General features: G+C 47.8%; 1 protein-coding gene across 1 annotated transcript in view; it reads right to left on the reverse strand.

Moving 5' to 3' along the window:
• Positions 1 to 19546, reverse strand: part of Tmem132b (transmembrane protein 132B) — a 293665-nt gene that overhangs the window by 91985 nt on the left and 182134 nt on the right. Inside the window, exon 4 of the mRNA XM_057765861.1 lies at positions 4905 to 5091. Coding sequence (XP_057621844.1) covers positions 4905 to 5091 — 187 coding nt within the window. The remainder of the gene's footprint in view (positions 1 to 4904; positions 5092 to 19546) is intronic.

Raw genomic sequence — 19546 nt, forward strand, 5'->3', positions numbered from 1 at the left:
TCCTCACCTCCCCTGTGCTTATGCGGCAGCCATGCCTCCTCACCTGCAGCCCTGGACCGCCATGTACACATGCTCCTACTAGGCTCCCCAAATACCTCCTTGCTCCTCAGCTTTGAAGGTCTTCCTGTCCTCCTAGCCATTATCAATCAATCCTCTTTAAGAATCATACAGACTGCCCGCCTCCTTGACAGTAGATGAATCTTGGGGCACACTAGATTCCCACCCACCCCACTGTGGCAGTAACTGTCTCCCTAAGTGTTGTATACTCCAGGAAGGTCTGGGAGCGCTCATGAGACTCGGGAAGTAAGCAAGTTTCACATTTCTGGAAAAGCAGAAATGTATAAGATTCGGGAGGACCTCAAGATTTCAAAGCAGTTAACAAGAGGAACAGACTCTGGCCTGCTGAGCTGCCTGGAGGAGACAGGCAAATGGTCCAGCTGTCTGCAAGTCTGAGAGTTCCAGGGTTGCAGCTTCCACGCGTTGTCACCAGCACTGAGGTAGATTTTTTTCAGTGACACAGCTGCTTCTAAGTTATTCCTGCTCCATAACTCCTCACCCACACTCCTGTTGGGAACCCCAATAAACTCATTGGTTCCTATGGTGGTTTGAATGAGAATGGCCCTATAGGCTCATATGTTTGAATGCTCAGTCACCAGGAAGGGGAACCTGTTTGGGGAAGGATTCGGAGGTGTGGCCTGATTGCAGGAAGTGTGTCACGGGGGGGGGGGAGTGAGGGGGGGCTTTGAGGTTTTAAAAGCCCATGGTAGGCTCTTCCCTCACTCTCCTCTCCCCTCCCTCTCTCTGCCTGCTGCCCGCAGATGGGGAAGGAACGGTCTCAGTTACTTCTCCAGCATCATGCCCGCCAACGGCTGCCATGCTCCTCACCATAATGATATGGCCTAATCCTCTGAAGCTGTAAGCAAGCCCACGATTAAATGCTTTATTTTATGAATTGCCTTCGTCATGGTGTCTCTTCACAGCAACAGAACAATAACTAAGACAGAAGAAGTTGCTATCAGGAGTAGGGTATTGCTGTGACAGGCCTGATCATGCTGTTTGTTGGAGAAATATGGAGGACTTTGGGTGATTGGGTAGTTAATGGGCTATCCTAGTAAGGGCATAGAAGCACATAGAAGCAGCAATGTTGACGACAATGTGGACTGTGCAGGCCCAGCTCAAGAGGTTTCAGAGGAGAAGAATGACAGTGGCATGCAGACGGTTTCCCAAGTTGGACTTTGGTGCAACCACGTCTTTTTGTCTTACCCGTATCTTGAGTAAGGAAACACATATTGAGTCTCCCCAGAAAAAAAAAAAGCTTCACACACAACAGCAAATTGACTACTCTTGAAATCAATTTCTTTGTTCATCATTGTAATAAAGTAACTGGAAAGAGTGGGTTGAAGGAAGAGGGACTCGCTCATTCCAGCTCACAGCTGGAGAGGATATAATCTATCATGGCAGAAAACGTAGAGAACTGTGTGCTAGCAGAAGCTCGGGATTCCACACTCACATCTCAGCAGAGAGGGACAGGAAGCAGGATATAAACCTCAAGGCCCTCCATCCCCAGCAGCCTACTTCCTCCAGTCAGGCCCCACCTCCTAAAGGCTCCGTAGATTCCTGAAACAGTGCCACCAATTAAAGTTCAGAGCCAGGCGGTGGTGGCGCACGCCTTTAATCCCAGCACTTGGGAGGCAGAGGCAGGTGAATCTCTGTGAGTTCGAGACCAGCCTGGTCTACAAGAGCTAGTTCCAGGACAGGCTGCAAAGCCACAGAGAAACCCTGTCTCGAAAAACCAAAAAAAAAAAAAAAAAAAAAAAAAAAAAAAAAAAAAGTCCAAGTGTTCATACTTGATCCTGCGGGGGTGGGGGTAGTGGGGGGTAGTGGGGGGGTGGATTAAACACCCAAACCTCTAAGAGAAGTGTCACCTCCTAGCCTGAGCTCCAACTTCTATTTGTTCTCACATTTGGCAGCGCTCCCTGTATATGCTAATCAGCATGCTAACAATTGTGGAAATAATATTAATATTAATGAGTGCAGATGCTTCACCTAGAGCAACTCACTGAATCCTTGGGAAACTTTACCGAGCAAGCTCAGCCATCCTTCACCCCCACCTGGAGTCATCCTGAGTCCTTCGCGGGGAACCAAGACATGACACCTCCAGCTGTCCCACTTCCCAGCCAATGGCAAGCTTAGTCGAAAGCCAGGAAGTGTCCCTAAGTGAAACTCAGCCACACGGAGCAGGATGCATGGGATATAAACTGGCCCCTCTGGGGGATGCAGGAGGCTCAAAGTGTGCTAGAAGGAGGCCCTGGAGACAGATGAGGGAGAGGAACAAGCCCATATGAGCCACACGATGGCTGTCCACCTGGGAGGCATGCTGCCCCACCAGCAGGGGTCATGGGAGGAAGGCTATGGAAAGGAGCAGTGTCTGGCCAGCCACGCACCAGCCTGCTTTCCCTGTCTTCATTTCCTTTGTGCTCAGCCAGATCCCTCTCCCCCAGGTCTATTCTGTCCCTATCATGTGACCTGTCTCATGAGTGACACGCCAGCCTGGGCTTCAGGTTGTATCGTGAGAGAGGATGTACAACCACTGGCCAAAGAGGGTAGGAGCGTTTTGGGTAAAGATCATTCCTCGAGAAATGATCCCTAATACAAGAGAGAAGATTTCCCCAAAGCCTCTTAGCAGCTCTGTCCTCTGGAATCATCTCCAAGTGTTACTCATTACAGGAGGCTAAAATTAAAACTCGAGCCAGAGACACATGCCTGACTGCAAATACACAGCCTCATCACAGTACCCAAGTAGCCACAGGTGACTCATGGGCTGATCCTAAGTGGGCTCGTGCTCTCGTAATACTTTCTGTACTAAAGCGAGCATCATAAGCCTGGATTTGGCCTGAGGACTACACTTAACCAACCCTGGTATCTTGACCTGATTCCACCTTCCTCTCAGATAAGCACGTGTCAATCCACAGCTCCCCTGGGAACTGGCACGCTCCTTTGAAGACAGTGGGGTGCACCCCTTCGGCATCCAGTCCTATCCCATCCCAGGCTTGTGGGGAATTAGGTGTTATCAATTATACATGGAGCAAATCCACAATGGCCCCGAGAAGGGATCAGCCACGCCAGCCTGACGTGCCAGGTGAGCTGGAGAATGGACAGGGAGAGGAGGTGCAGGAAAACCCTTCTTCTCCCAGGAACTCAGGTTCGCTCATCGCTGCTCCTTAACAAGTGGTTATCTGCCAACCTGTGGCTGCCACGGAGCCAAATGCGTGTCACTATGATGAGACTGATCTTCAAAACCAAGATGACTGGCAGTTGAGATGGAAGCAGTAGGTTCATGTGTCCAGCAACTAGCCACCGGTGGTCCAGAATATCTGAATGTGGATTCTCCCACTTTTATGCCCAGTATAAGAAGGTCCATGTATTGCCAAAAAAATTAACATTTCCAATGTGTGTCCACCATCACCATGCTTTTGGGGATATGGATTTCTGCCCATGATCCTATTCTCAGCTGTGGCTCCTGAGCCTGATACGAACAGGGTCCCAGACACGCTCAAAGGAAGAGATGCCATCCTGCCGTGCCAACAGGGCAGACATGCGGGCAGTTTAATGGGCTCTGGGACCCCGTCCAGCTTCAGCCAGTCAATTCCTAACAAGGCTTTTTTAGTCCATCTGCATTTTAAACTTTGCCAATCCCAGGGCCACCTGGGGATTCTCAGGGCAGTGCCAACTGACAAGGGGCTGGTTCCTGGGCATCTAGAGCCTCCACTCCCAGCACACACTCCCGACACACTTCAGTGAAACCGTCTTCCCCAAGTGCAGCACTTGGGCCAGATATGAACACAGATGGAGACGATAAAAGACAAGAGGTCCCCGGGAGCCGCTTGGCAACACCACAAACGAAAAGAGAGTCATACGGTAAACCCTAAATGGCTTCCCAGGAGCCGTTATGGAAAGCAGGTAAATAAAACACTGTTTAAGGATATTTCCCTTGTTCAAATAGTGCACACCAAGTGTGTGAGGGATGATAGACTCAAAGACACTTCCTGTTTCTTTGAGTGATTTAAGTATTGAAAGGGGGAGCTGGTGGGGGGGGGGCTGGAGAGATGTCTCAGCGGTTAAGAGCATTGTGTGCTCTTCCAAAGGACCCAAGTTCGATTCCCAGCAACCACATGGTGGCTCACAACCATTTGTAATGAGGTCTGGTGTCCTCTTCTAGCCTGCAGGCATATATGTAAACAGAATATTGTATCCATAATAAATAAATATTTATTTAAAAAAAAAAAAAGAAAGGGGGAGCTGGGGCATGACTCCATGGTTACAGTGCTTGCCTTGCATGTATATGGACTGGAGTTCAGATCCCCAGAAACCCATGTGTAGTGGTAACTAATGAGGTCCACGATAGCCCGGAATAAAGGATAACAAGTATTTATTTGGGGGGAAAACTCACAACAAGGGCAGAGAGTCGCAGTCCTCTGTGGGCACTGGAAGCTGTGAACAGAACTGCAACCACCACCCAAGAGAGCGAGCACGCTTTTTGTCTGTGCTTATCAGTCCACATGCAGTCCCTCAGACCATGCCCTAAGGGGTCAGTACCCAGTTTGGCTGGATGAATTCCCACAACACCCATGCAAGTACCTGGTGGATGAGTTGCTCAAGTATAGTTCTGGCCTCGGAAGACAGAGACAGGGGATTCCCCAGAGCAAACTTGCTCAAGAAAGTGGACATTATCAGCAAGTTCTGTGTTTGACTGAGGGACCCTGCTCACTGCATAAGACGTGATCTGACACGAGCCAAGGGAATCCACATGTGCAACCCACATACACCCGTAAAGATGAAAAAGGAAGAAAGTACTTAGAGGAAGATCCTTCCTTGCTCATCTTTTTTGAGCCCTGGTTTCTTACCATGGCGACAGGGACGATGCCCACGAAGGTCGTCTGGCTGATGAAGATCTCAGAGACGAAGAGCTCGCTCGTGGAGTCTTCCACCGGATATTCTACCTGCCAGGTGATCTGCTGGGCCCCAGCCAGGCCACTGCTGTTGTCAACCCCAAAGTCCACTTGCAGAATCTCATAGTAGGAGCCGTTTGCCCTGGAAAACGGACAGGCAGCGAAGTTTAATGTAAAGGATATGAATCCACAGAAAGCAAAGAGCCCAGTGATCTGGCAGAGTTTTCTTTGTCAATAAGGAACTATATTGACTGGTAGAGTGGATGGAGACTCATTCATGGGGCTACCCATGGGTGGCAGCACCTCAGGGTGGGTGTGCAACCCTTCCCTAGAGAAGAAGTGTCCTTTGTTGAGTGAGGTCCTGTCTTAGTTTGCTTTCTATTGCTGTGACAAGCACTCTGCCATAAGGCAACTCTGCAGGGAGCAGAGGGGTGAGGTGTATTTCAGCTGACAGCTCACAGTCCATCCCGGAGAAAAGTCAATGCATGGGGGGGAGGGGCGGAGGCAGGAACTGAAACAGAGGCTCATGGAGGCATGTTGCTCACTGGCTTGCTTGGCCTTGTTTGTTCTACACCCCAAGACCACCTGCCTAGGGGTGACACCACCCACAGTGGGCCAGGCCTTCCCACATCGACCATTTAATCAAGAAAATGCCCAGGCCAATATGATGGAGGCACTTTCTCGATTGGGGTTCCCTCTTCCTAGATGGCTCATGAGCCCCTGGCTCAAACTCTCCAGGATTTACAGAGTGACATTGTGGGCTTGTGGGATCAACGTAAGATCAATGGTTAGAAAAGATAAGACAGGTGCTATAAAAACTGAGTGGCAGGAGGGTTAAACAGGACTTTTTATTTCATCATTCCCAAATTGGATTAAATATATTGTACAAAAATCCCACCTATCTGCCTTCATTCACACCACACACACACACACACACACACACACACATACACACCTGGGCATGTCCACTTACAACCATATTCACCACACACACAAACATACACACTCCTGCCTGTGAGCACTCTTGGAAAACAAAGGCTAGTTACTGCTCTGGAAATCATGTATCAAAGACAGAGAAGAACAAAAAGCCAAATAGCACAGGTCTGTGAGTGGATGCTATCCTGTGAACCCCTTGCCATCACCCTGCATCTACCTTGACTGGGACCCCAGAAGGATATCAACGGAGAAGCTGATTCCCTTGCTCCCCACAGTCTGAGTCCCCCAGACCGTCTTGTGCTTTCTCTGCTGCTGGGTCTCTTTGGACTAAAAGGAACTCGAGGCCTCTGCCCTGCCTCATAGACCCTCACAATCTCTGCATCTGGTGTTCCAGTGTTCAGTCTGTGAGGAAAACATTAGGAAAAAGAACCAGCTGCCTACTGCTTCTCCGAGATAGTTCTCTTTCCATGGACAGCTTCCCACATCAACAATTTGTCTAAAACAAGGAGTGGCATTCAACACTTGGAGGTAGCCATGGCATTTACCTGTGTGTCTCCTCTAAGGGATGCTCTATAACTCAAGATGGAACCTTCTCTTTCTTTCAGAACCAAGGTTTTCTCCGTGTGTAATAACAGTGTCTGCCTTTGAAGAACCAGCAGTGGAGAAGGCTCCATGTGTCATCCCGCTAAAGTGGTATGCGGGCTCTGAGGTGAACAAGGAGAAACGCCAGTCCTGTCAGTGAGACATTTGGGTCACCTTCTAAACCACGCACTTCCTGCTACTCCCTGACTCTCCAGTCTGTGAGTTGGTCCAGATGCAGGAGCTGCCCATAACCAGCAATGAATGGAAAGGCAGACTCTATGGACTTGTTGCTATGAGGGCTTTATTTGTTTGGGGGTTAGGGGGGTTGTTTCTTGTTGGGTTTTTTTTTTCAAGTATTTTCCTTCAAACCAGAAGGAAATCTAATTCAAGTAGCTGGGGTACTTTTTAATAAGTTCATTTATATGGAAATTGGCTCATAACTATTAATTTTACCTGTTCCCAGTTCACTCTTGATAAGCCTTGAAAAACTTAGAACTCATTGAGTCTCAGTTTAATAATGGTGGCTGCCGTTGAGAAAATAGCATCCAAGTGCCAGCCACAAGGTGGTCATAAGGCAGCCAGCCAGTGCCCATGAAATGAGCACACATGGCTCATGTGAAAGCATGTGGTCAAGTTCAGGTGTGTGTATGTATATGTATGTGCTGGAGGCTGCATATGAATGTGAATGGGTTTGTGTGGGTGTGGGGGAGAGGTGGAGGGGTGGGTAGGTATAGGTATGAGTGGCCACATGCAAGAGTATGTGTTTGTGTGGCAAGGTAGGAATGTGCACCTCAGGCTGGAGCACAAGTCTCCATCTCTAGGGGAAGCATCACCATGTAGTACAGGCTAGCCCCCTCCCTAGGTCTCTCCTGAGATGGGGTTGAGGTGTACCATGTGGCTGTGGCTCAAACATGTGTGTGAGAAAGAAAGTCATGGGGAGACCAACCCTTCAGCTTAGCCCCAAGGACCACATCTAGACACCAGTTTCTGCATCACTGTAATGTGTGGTAGGGGAGAGGGAAGCATATCTCCCTCTCGGGAGAAGGAAATAAAAATGGGGGGGGGTGACATCCTGTCATTTACATCGACTGTTTTTGTTCCCATCAACACCTTCTGGAGTGGGGAGCTTTTGGTTTTAGAAGACAGGGTTTCTCTGTAGAGCCCTGGCTGTCCTGAAACTCACTCTGTACACTAGGCTGACCTCGAACTCACAGACCCACCCGGCTCTGCCTGGGATTAAAAGTGTATGCCACCACTGCCTGCCTCCCTACCAACTTCTAAATAGTTTGGAGCCACCAAGGAGAGATGGTGGCCACTTCCCCAAATGAGAGTTTCTAGAAATGAGGCACCAGAGCTAGTCTGTGGTCCAGGTTTGCTTTTCCTTGGGGCTCTTTTCCTAGAAACGAACATAAGAAGTGGGTGAAGATTAAAGACACACTGAATGGCGGTCCCTATGGAGACCACTGCAGGATGGGATCTGCGATGACCCAGGCGATCGCTATGGAGACCACTGCAGGATGGGATCTGCGATGACCCAGGCGATCGCTATGGAGACCACTGCAGGATGGGATCTGCGATGACCCAGGCGATCGCTATGGAGACCACTGCAGGATGGGATCTGCGATGACCCAGGGGATCGCTATGGAGATCACTGCAGGATGGGATCTGTGATGACCCAGGGGATCGCTATGGAGATCACTGCAGGATGGGATCTCTGATGACCCAGGGGATCGCTATGGAGATCACTGCAGGATGGGATCTCTGATGACCCAGGGGATCACCATGGTGAGCACTGCAGGATGGAATCTGTGATGACCCAGGCAATCGCTATGGAGAGCATTGCAGGATAGGATCTGGGATGACCCAGGTGGTTGCTATGGAGATCACTGCAGGATGGGATCTGCGATGACCCACGGCAGACACCGTGTGGGGCTGGACCTCCACTCCCACCTGACATCCCTGAGAAGACGAGGAGCTGCACTGCCACAGCTCTGACAACCGTCAAAACGGCAAATCAGGCAAGAGTCCTGGTTTTATTCCTCTTTCTGTGATGATAAAAAAAAAAAAAAACCCACCCTGGGAAAATGGTTTACTCAGTTCATGATTCCAGGTTCCAGACCATCACTGTGGGGAAGTCACAGCAGGAAACTCAAAGCAGTTGGTAGCATCACAGCCACAGTGAAGAGCGGAGATAAATGCGATAGGGGCCCTGGGGACGTTAGAGGGGCACTGAGGGGTAGACAGGATCAAGATGCAGTGTCCACAAGTGTGCAATGTTCAGAAAATTATTTTTTTCAATTTTTCAAGATGGAGAGATGACAACTTACAGCCGTTTCAACTTCAATATAAATATGAATGACAATAGGAAAACCAGAGGTAGGTGTGGAAGGAAAGGCCTTTGAAGAGCTGGCATTTGAGCCAAGACCTAAACTACAGTTGGGAAGCATATTCTCAGCTAACACTTGTTGAATAAATGAATAAAAGCATTTCAAGACAAAAAAAAAATCATGGAAAAATGTGCCCTATGCATCCACATGGACAGGAGGTACTGTGTATAGGAGCAGCCTTTGTTTGAAGCCGCCTGCTCGGTGAGGTCCCGCCACAGCCCAGCTCTCATCCCCTGCAGCCCTCTTGCCCTTCCCCGGATCCAGTTGCTTCGCGGTTTTCGTTTCTGGCACACTGTTATTTATGATGCTGATCATCACAGACAAGACATATACTCAGAGGCACACAAGTGCCACGGAAGCAGGAGTTCTCATTTTGTTTTGGGCTTTGCCTGTTTTTCCTACTAATGTGTCCCCAGAACATTCCTCAAGACACAGTGAACACTCTTTAAATATATATCAGACAAACCAATGACTCAGTGAGTAACCAGCAGTTTGTGGGCCTCGGAGGAACACATGCTGAGTCCCAAGGGTCCATGTCTCAGGTGCTGGGAACAAAGAGCTCTGCCGTGGGTTAGCAGTTGAGGGGTGGTTTGCTGAGCAAGGCTGAATTGGGATATGTGTTACAGAATGGGCTCCCAGCTGCCACACAAAAGGCCACATTTGGCATGAGTCTGATGTTTGATGTGTCCACAGCAGGTAGATCCACACAGGCAAGAATCAGAGGAGTGGTTGCCAAGGGTCAGGGCCGTGGAGAGTGGGAATTGGCTGCTAATGGGTGGAGTTTCCTTTGGGCGGATAATAAAAATGCCCCCAAATCATATCATGGTGATGATTCCATAACTTTATAAATAGGCCAAAAAAAAAAATCACTGAACCACTTTAAGATGTCTCACACTGGGGCTGGAGAGATGGCTCAGTGGTTAAGAGCATTGCCTGCTCTTCCAAAGGTCATGAGTTCAATTCCCAGCAACCACATGGTGGCTCACAACCATCTGTGGCGAGGTCTGCTGCCCTCTTCTGGTCTGCAAACACACACAGACAGAATATTGTATACATAATAAATAAATAAATAAATAAATATTTTTTTTAAAAAAAAGATGTCTCACACTGGTCATCCCAGAACTTAGAAGGTTGGGATAAGAAAACTGCTAAGAAGTTGAGACCAATCTGGGCTACAGAGTGAGTTTCAGGAAAGGCAGGGCAGCAGAAAGAGAACTTATCAGAGAGAGAGAGAAAGAGAGAGTTAGAGAGAATGGGGGAGAGAGGGAGAGACAGACAGAGGGAGGGAAGAAGGGGATGGGGAAAAGGGAAGAGGGAGAAGGAAAAGAAATATTTTATTTAAAATGTTTACTTTAAAGAAGGAGGCACCATCCTCATCCCTCTTATCGGGTTTGCCCAGCTTTTATTTAAAACTTAAAACCATTTTCTAGTCACAAACATCCCCAAAAATTCTCTATCTGCCTCCCAGATCTGCTGCAGCCAGCCAGCCAGTGGCTACCCCATGGCCCCAGTGTGGGAGAAGGATGCTAGTGTCCATCACTGAGACACTGTTTTTGCTTACCAGCACTTTCCCAGCGCTGGAGACAATCGATCCCAGTAATGAGGGAGTACTTTGGACACCTTCACCTCCTCGGCTGCCAGCACCGGTTGTTTCCCACACTAACAAGTCACCTCACTTCCAGCTTATTTGATTTTATCAGCATCGCCGTGACAAGCCCGGAGACAGCTAAGACAATTGCCACAACTATTTTTTTCCCCTCCATCACTATCTGACAATGTCCCAGACCCTTCCAGGAAATGACGGCTGAGGTCCTCTTACTCCGGGTTCCTAATACAACTTCCTCAAGTGTCCTTCCCCTCTCTCTCTTTCTCTCCCACTACTGATCCGGCAGAAAGCCTCTGTCGTATAAAATAGTGAGTTTCCCAGTGGATTCTTTTTTTTATTATTATTTCTATTTAGATTCTCCTCAGAGAAAAAGGCAAGCCCAGGCTACTGACTGACGGGAGAGCTGACATGACAGACTCAGGACAAGGGCATAGGCGATGGAGCCTCTAATCTCATTAGCTCTCCTAAAGGGACAGGGGAGACGTCCATGGCTTCAGCAGAGAGCAGGGCTGAGGACCTGACTTCTGTTCCCACTGTCATGTTAAATAAAGGCTGTATTTCCAAAAATCTCTAAGTGCTGGGCAGATAGCAAATCTGGGGAGGGCCATGCCATGCATGCAGGCCCTGAGTTTGAGAGCCAGGTACTGTGGCGCACACCTGTGACCCCAGTGCTGGGAAAACAGCCACACGAGGATTCCTGGGATCCACCAGCCAGCAAATCTAGAGTCATTAACAAATTCCAGGCCAGGGAGAGACCCTGTCTCAAAAAAAAAAAAAAAAAAAAAAACACACACACACAATAGGGGGATAGTGCTGAGGAATAATACCTGACGATGCCCTCACTCGTGTGCACACAAGTGCACGAGCACGTACATGCACACATACACAAATCCCAACGACAAAAGAATAGGGGACGTCTTCTGTTATGGCCTCCAACTCCTGTGGGCCACCAGAAAGGGTCAACCTTTCCACATACATAATGCCCATGAGTGGTCTCTTCTGTATCTAGAGCCTCAGATCTCTGGGTAAAGAGAACTCTGACACCACCCCCCTCACCTGACAGAGGCATGGATGACAGAATCAATCACCTGGTTCTGTCCGCAGAGACAGCCCTGCATGCTCAGTATAGCAGCGGTGAGAGATCCTCATGTCCAATGCCTAGCAAGGCCCTGGCAGAGGTAGTGACATCACCACAGGTAGAGCTTCTCGGTCCCACCATGTCCAACTCCAGAGCCACACGGAGGCCACTCTCAGAACACTTGTGTATGACTGTCATTATATTAAGAGATCAGTGTCCTCGGGTCTCTTCCAGGTACATAGGCAGATGGGGGACATTCAGGAATGCATAGGGATGGGGAATGACTGTCCCCACATGGAACAGAAACCTGTGGAAAGCCTGCTTCTCCCTCTGAGGCTGGACAGGGAGCAACCTCCGTGAGTGCAGATTTTTTTCTAATACTTAACAGCCTAGGTAGTTCTCCAAGGAAAAGAAACTGCTAATGAGAAAGGGGTTCTGGGGTCACGCCCTGTGCATGTTGGTTATCAGGAGGGTTTTCCAGGGAGCCGTGGAGGGCACCTGTAAGTCCAACACCCTTCAGGCTACCCTGGCCACCAGGGCACAGGTGGCAGCCACAAAAGCAATCAGTGGTAATTTATTCCCAGCCCTGGTACTTTTCCTGCTGAGATGGGAGCAACACCTTGCAGGAAAGACTGCGCTGGGCTGTCCATCAAAGGGACGATAACAATTAGACAGCCAGGGACCTACTAAGGTCAGGCCCAAAATGAGCTACCTGGAGAACCTAAGATCTAAAAAAGGCTCAGATTCACCTCGAAGAGAATTTAAGGAGAGATGCCCATAGCCCAGACAAAAGGCCAGACCTCATGTAACTAGAATCCACCCACTGATACAGTTTCAAGGATGGGGCTTAGCAGTTGTAGGTGGGTAAGGGTCACAGAGGGCATTGGGGAGGAGAATGGATAAGTGTAATGGCATAGGTATGAAGACAGAATGAAATCCATGACTTTGTATTCAAACCTAAAATGCATTTAATATCAAAGGGTGGGGTTGGGGTCTTCTGCCCCCTCTGTGTACCTATGCTAAGGTATTCAATCAAGAAAAGATTATTCCAACACACTGAAGGCCAAGTAAGCTGGGATCCAAATGTCAAGTCTGGCCATTAAAGACATTACAGGAGATACTTCTTTAACCCTTGTTCATGACTCCCTGTGGCCAGTCTGGCCACCAGTGGTCACCTCTCTTCTTCCAACTTACACAGCCATCTCTTAAGCGCTCTCTCTCTCTCTCTCTCTCTCTCTCTCATTTAGAAAATTTCCTGCAGAAAGGTTTCCCTCTATTCTGGAAAATGAAAAGGTTTGAAGCGGCAAAGCATCTTGACTCTGAGGTTCACAGCTGGTTCATGCATGAATGCACCCATCCATATATCCACCCATGCATGTATCTATGCATTCATCCATCCCGTCATCTGTCTATCCAGCCACCTGTTCATCCATTCATCCATCCATCCATCCTTATCTGTCTTCCTATCCACCCATTCATTCACCTTCTATACATTCATTCATTCCTCTACCCATACCGTCATTCATGCCTGCCGTTCCCTCATCATTTCTACATTCACTTACCCACCCATTCATCTGTCCATCTGTCCATCTACATCCCATCCACCCATTCATACATTCATGTGTTTTGTTGTTCTAAGGTGCTTAGGGCTGAATTCAAGGCCTCACACACACCACCAAATCGGGAGTTCTACCACTGAGCTACATCCCAGACCAAGGAAGGTATTTTTACCTGGTTATTGTTTTCAGTTACCATACAAAATAATGGATCTATTATGACATATTCAAGTAGTGTCCTTCCTCCCCCCAATAAGTCCTATGTCATAAAAGTGTGTGTGTATGCATGTGCGTATGTGTATACATGTGTATCTATGCATATGTGTGTATGTGTGTGTTCGACCATTTACCAGTTAAAATGTGCTTGGCTTCTTTCGGGGCTATGCAGACAAGGCTGTGAACACTTCAGAAATCTTAGGGTTGACTTTTTTTTCCTCTTCTCCCAAACAAACATCTAGGAACGGGTGTGCCGGGCCACACAGCAAACACACCTTTCACCAGGCGGAAAAGCTCACAGTCTTCATTTCTTCCACAATAATTTTCCAGCCCTCTTTCTCCCTCCTCTCCTTCAACTCCAATTTCACCTAGAAGGCCTGCTGTCGTCACACAAGGCCCTGAGGCTCAGTTCATTTCTTTCTGTTTCTTTTTTTATCCTGTTCTTTGGATCAGATAAGCTCCATTGGCCTAGCTTTAAGTTTCCTGGCTATTTTCTTTCCATCATCTTGAATTTTCTGGTAAGCCATCCAGGTTTTAAAAAAAAAAAATGTTTTAGGTATTCTGTAATTCAGTTCTAAATTCCAACTTTATTCCTTGACAGTCCCTACCTTGCTCCAGTTTCTATCCATTGTGTTAGCGTTTTCTGTTACTACGACAAAATATACCAGGCTGGGGGATGGGAAGAGGCTGGCTTAATTCATGTTTTGAAAGACTAAAGTCCAAGATCAGGTGATCTACATGATCTGGCCTTGGTGATAACCTCATGGCAAGTAGCGTGACAGAGGGGTTTCAGTACGTCTGTGGGAGAGGTCCCATGATCACAGAAGAAGGCACCAAGCTTGTTATTTTGTAGCTATCTTCTAGTGAGAGCTAACCAGGGTCCTAGGAGAACTACTTCAGTCTCTTCTAACGGTTGTACTCCGATGACCTATGACTTCCCCCTAGGCTCCGCCTCTTGAAGACCCCAACACTTTTCATCACTGCTGCCCCGGAGACCAAAGCTGTTAGCTCCCCCAACATCAGACCCCTATGGGTACACCCCACATCTAAATCACAACAGATATATTTTCTTCAATTTTTATAATTACTTTGACTCCTTTATCATCTTAGTCTCATATTAGTTCCCATTGATTGTTATGCTTTAATATCTTTTCCAGGACTAGGTTTGAACCCAGGGCTTCCAGCATGCAGGGCAAGGGCTCTACCACTAAGTCACACACTCCAGCCACACGGTTTGCTTCTCCTCTGTTTGTGCCTCATTTTCTTTTTTATTTTTATGTCAAATAATGTCAGGCTATAATCTAGACAATGTAGATAGTTATACCGTAGAGACTCTGAGTTTGGGTATGCTTCTCCAGAAATTCCAACTGTTGCTTATTAGCTGAAGAGCTCAAGTGAGCTCGGAGTTTTTATAATGTACAAGGGCTCCAGGGTCAGACATAGCTTTGGATAAAGATTATCTATGAAATCTGAGGGTCCCCCATTCCTGCATCTTTCATCTTTAGGAGTCCTTACTCATTTTGTTATGATTGCCCCCAAACTTGGTCACTGGTTCTTCAAGACAGCCAGATAGGATTTTCTGATTTTTGACCTCCCTATGTGGGTCCTTCTTCAGACCCTAAGTCATGAAACAGAAATCTTAGGAGACATTGTCCTCTGTTCCAAGGGTCTGCTGCTTCTGCTTGCCCCATTCCTTCCAGGTGTCAAGGAGCAGGGGCAGGGGTGTGTGTCACGTCTCTAAAATGTATAATGGTCAAATGTACAGGTGTCAAGATGACAACCGTCACTCTGCCACCTTAGGGAATGGAATCATGTGATACAGGTACAGGGGGGACAGTAAGAACAATGAAGGTCTGGCAAGAGGGCTCAGTTGACAAAGTGCTTACAGTGTGAGTGTGAGGAACTGAATTCAATTCCTCCAACACTCCTGTAAAAAGCTAGACATGATGGTGCATGCCTCTGTTCCTAGTATTAGAGAGGTGGAGTCAGGAAGATCTCTGAGCCTCGGTTGTGAGCTAATCTTGCTGAATCAGTGAGCTCGGGGCAAGTGAGAGACCCTGCATCAAAAATTAAGGTGGGGAGTAATTGAGAAAGACACCAGACACTGACCTCTCTTCTGTACACACACATACATACGACTGCATGTGCACCTACACACGGATGCACACACAGAGAGGACGTCAAAAGAAACTGTTCTCTGGGGTATCACAAACAACAGCCATCAGTTAAGTTATCAAAAATTATTTCAGTACATGTGATTGCATGTACATGCCTTTAATCCAAGCACTAAGGGAGGCAGAGGCAGGCAGATCTCTGTGAGTTCAAGGCCAGCCTGGTCTACAGAGAGAGAGATACACAGAGAAGTCCTATCTCAAAAAACAAATTTATTTCAGTTCCACAAGAGCAAAGAAAAAACTTAAAGGAAAGAGAGGGAGCCAAACCCAATGGTAACTACTCAAGAGATGGAGACAGGAAACTACAGGTTTGAGGCCAACCTGGGCAAGCCAACAAAGACCTTATCTCAAATACATGCAAGTGCATCTATGTTTAAGACTAGGGTGTAGCCCGTTAGCAGAAAACTTGCCTAGAAAGGTGAAAATCACACGAGGCAGGCCGATGATATTCAGAAATAGTCTAAAATAAGCCCAATCACAATTTCTAACCTTATTAACCTTAAGCTTTAGCAGAGATGAGAGAAGTCCCAAAATAGGTTGACATTTTGAATGCCACCTGGGTCAAAACTCAGATCACAGTTCCGATAACCTTACATCTACCTGATGGCTTTTCAATAAACATCAGCTGAGCAGAAAGTCAATGAGAAGTCATGCAGGTTCCTCTCACCCTAAGCATGTGACTCTCCCTGCCCGCCCCTCAGGGAACAGAAATGCCTCCTGCTGCCCCACAGGAAACAGAAATTCTCCTGACCTGTCACCAATTAATCAGGACCAGCAGCTCCAATCCGTCTTCCATTTGGGTTTTTGTTTTGCTTTGCCTTGTTTTGTTTTGTTTTTTGAGACAGCGCTTCTCTGTGTAGCCCTGGCTACCCTAGAACTCACTCTATAGACCACCAGACTGGTCTTGAACTTAAGAAGATCCACCTGCCTCTGCCTCCTGACTGCTGGGATTAAAGATGTGTGCACCAGTGCCCAGCACACGATCCTTTTATTTTTTACGGGTCACTCCGTCTGCCATTATCAGATCTTAAGTTAGCCTCGATTGGGTAGGACCTCACACATGTAACTTCTCTCGCTGGCCCTTTGCCGATGGTCTATTGGAAGACTCTTGACCTGGAGCCTATATCCCCTGCCATAGTCTGACTAAGAGAAGAGTTTGTTCCCAATATCAACAGGTGCCAGACCTGGGTGTGAAATGACAAGGAAACACACTAATGACAACCCGGAATTTTCTCCATGGTCTCGAGACCACTGGTAGACCCAACTGCAGAGACCAGAAAAATGAGGTGTCCTGGGACAAGGAAGGCGTCTGTGTGCATACTTGAAGAGCTGTTCCTATGACCTCAAAGAAGGCAGCCAGCGCTTATATGGGACTTGAGCCCAGCACCCACGCCTCATCCTTTTCACTCGCAAATGCGCCCGGCCAGTGCGTGTTCCCGAGGAAAAGCAAATGTGTGAAGACCAGGATGAGATGTGGATGTGAGTGAGTGCCAGGCCAGAGCCCTGGAGGAGAGCGAGCACTAATTGGCCTGAAACAAAAGAGCAGCAGGTGCCATCTGCTCTGGTAGCCAAGGCAGGCCGCGCTAATGAGGGGCCCAGTGGCCGTGTCCCTGCAGCTAGCTGAACTCGGACACCAAGAGCTTGTCCTCTGCACACCTGCCACCAGCAGGGAGGACCCTGAATATGCTGGGGACAAAGCGCAGTTTCAAGGGTGCAACTCTGGCCTGTCGTCCACCCAAAGAGCAAATCCCCATTGCGAGCCGAGCCTCCAATGTACTGTGTATAAAACCGGTCTCATTGAAAACACCACTTAGTCTTAAGGCAACAATACGTCCTCTCTCTGTGATGGAGGCTGGCCGGCACACCCTAATGAGACATGCCAGGAGACTGGACTCCACACTTGCTGAACTCCCGCTAAGAAGACATGGCTGGAGACATGCAGGCTTTTACGGGAAGCCAACATTTGAAGTTAAGTGTGTCTCACCAAGGTCAGCACACTCAAGAAGACAGAAAGGGAAGCTAGAGAGTCGCCGGCGCCTGTCTTTCTGCTGAGGCTCACAAATGGACCATCTTGCCTGGGATCTGGCCTGAAGCTTACTCACTCAGCATTCATAGAGATGTCTGAGCATTGTCTGGCACAAGAAGAGAAGACCTTCTGGAGCTCTTGTTCTAGGGTGGAGAACCACAACCCACAAGCAATAAAGTCGCCGCTCAACAGTGGCAGACACCAGAGGCCTTCCTTAAAGACTTACAGCTCTCAATCACCTTTGGGGATGTGAGTGTATATGGCAGGGTATACACATGCCCTTGTATACTCATGGGGGTCAAAGGGGTGCATTGGGTGTCCAGTTACATCGCTTCCCTCCTTCTTCCCTTGTGACAGTCTCCCACTAAAACTGGCTTTACAAGTCCCAGCCTACCGTTTCCACCTCCCACAGTACTGGGGTTACAGGAGTCACATGCATCCCACGCCTAACCTTTTACGTGGGTACCAGAGGTTAGAATTCAGGTCTCCATGCTAGCACAGCAAGCGCTCTTAACTACGGAGTTCTGAGCGCATACAAAGACAGCAATTCTGTCCCCTGAAGTTGCAAATTGGGGAGGAATGGATGATCTGATTTGACCAATACATTTTAAATTCTCCTACTGGGAACTAAGAATTTAATTAGGAGTGGGAAGTGTTTAATTATTAGTGAGGAGGTGTATCTGCCTCAGGGTTAAGAGTCACAGTGACCACCAGCTCCTGACAGGAGGCTTCCAGGGCTCTCTTCCATCTAGCTCAGGAAAGATTAGAATTTAGATGTTATTTATTTTTTTACATACCAATCCCAGTACCCTTCCCTCTTTTCCTTTCGCTCCCCACTTCCCTCTACCCTACCTCCCATATGCTCTTCAGAGAGGTTAAGGCTTCCCCTGGGAAGTCAACTAAGACTGTCCCAACCCCTCACTGAGGCAGAACCAAGGTCCTCACCCCACCCCCTATTCCTAGGTTGAGCAAAGTATCCCTACATAGAGAATGGGCTCTACAAAGTCAGTTCCTGCAATGGAGTTAGATCCTGGTCCTAGATGGCTATTTCTTGATCCACACTCACACCCACAAAGAGAAACTCTTTATGCATTTGGTAAAGCCTGGCTAAGAAATACCCAGGTCTCCTAGTTACCAGAGCATCTGTCAGTCATCCTGGTGTAGGCACCATCCACTGCTCAGCCCAACTCCTAGAGGTCTGCTGTGTGGAATTCTTAATTGAAAAAGGAATGCAGAGTGTCTCGGTGTTGAACGGTAGCTTTTCAGAGAGGACAGGAAACTCCATAGAAACTTAGGGCAGGAAAGCAGTTTGTCCCTTTGGATGAAGAGATGGGAGGATACTTGGCTGGGAAGGCCAAGCTCTAGATGACTTAATAACTAAACAAAGAGAGAGATGGTGGAGTCAAGGCAGAGCATTGCTTCCTGAGGGTCCAGCAGAAGTTTCGTGTCTGTGACTCAAGACCCTGCCCATTTCCCTTCCCAGCTCACCTCTCGAATGTTCAAAAGTTCCTAGACACCAAACACTTTTTGATTGGATCTGAGGTCCACTCATAGGAGGGAAATGGACAGGGGGACTAATTCCTATTGTTTAGCTCGTCATAGCATCAAAACATCTTCTGTTGAGCATGACCTTAAGTGTCTTTTGGCCATTTGAACTTCTTCTGTTGAGAATTCTCTGTTCAGCTCAGTGCCACATTTTATAATTGGGTTGATTAGTTTTTTACAGTCTAGTTTCTTGAGTTATTTATATATTTTGGAGATCAGACCTTTGTCAGTTGAGAGGTTAGTAAAGATCTTCTCCCAGTCAGTGGGTTGCCTTTTTGTCTTAGTGACAGTGTCCTTTGCTTAAAGAAGCTTCTCAGTTTCAGGAAGTCCCGTTTATTCAATGTTGCCCTTAATGTCTGTGCTGCTGGGGTTGTACGTAGGAAGTGTTCTCCCATGCCCATGTGTTGTAGAGTACTTCCCACTTTCTCTTCTATCAGGTTCAGTGTGTTCGGACTGATATTGAGGTCTTTAATCCATTTGGATATGAGTTT

The sequence above is a fragment of the Chionomys nivalis genome, chromosome 3, assembly GCF_950005125.1.
Source record: "Chionomys nivalis chromosome 3, mChiNiv1.1, whole genome shotgun sequence".
NCBI classification, from domain to species: Eukaryota; Metazoa; Chordata; class Mammalia; order Rodentia; family Cricetidae; genus Chionomys; species Chionomys nivalis.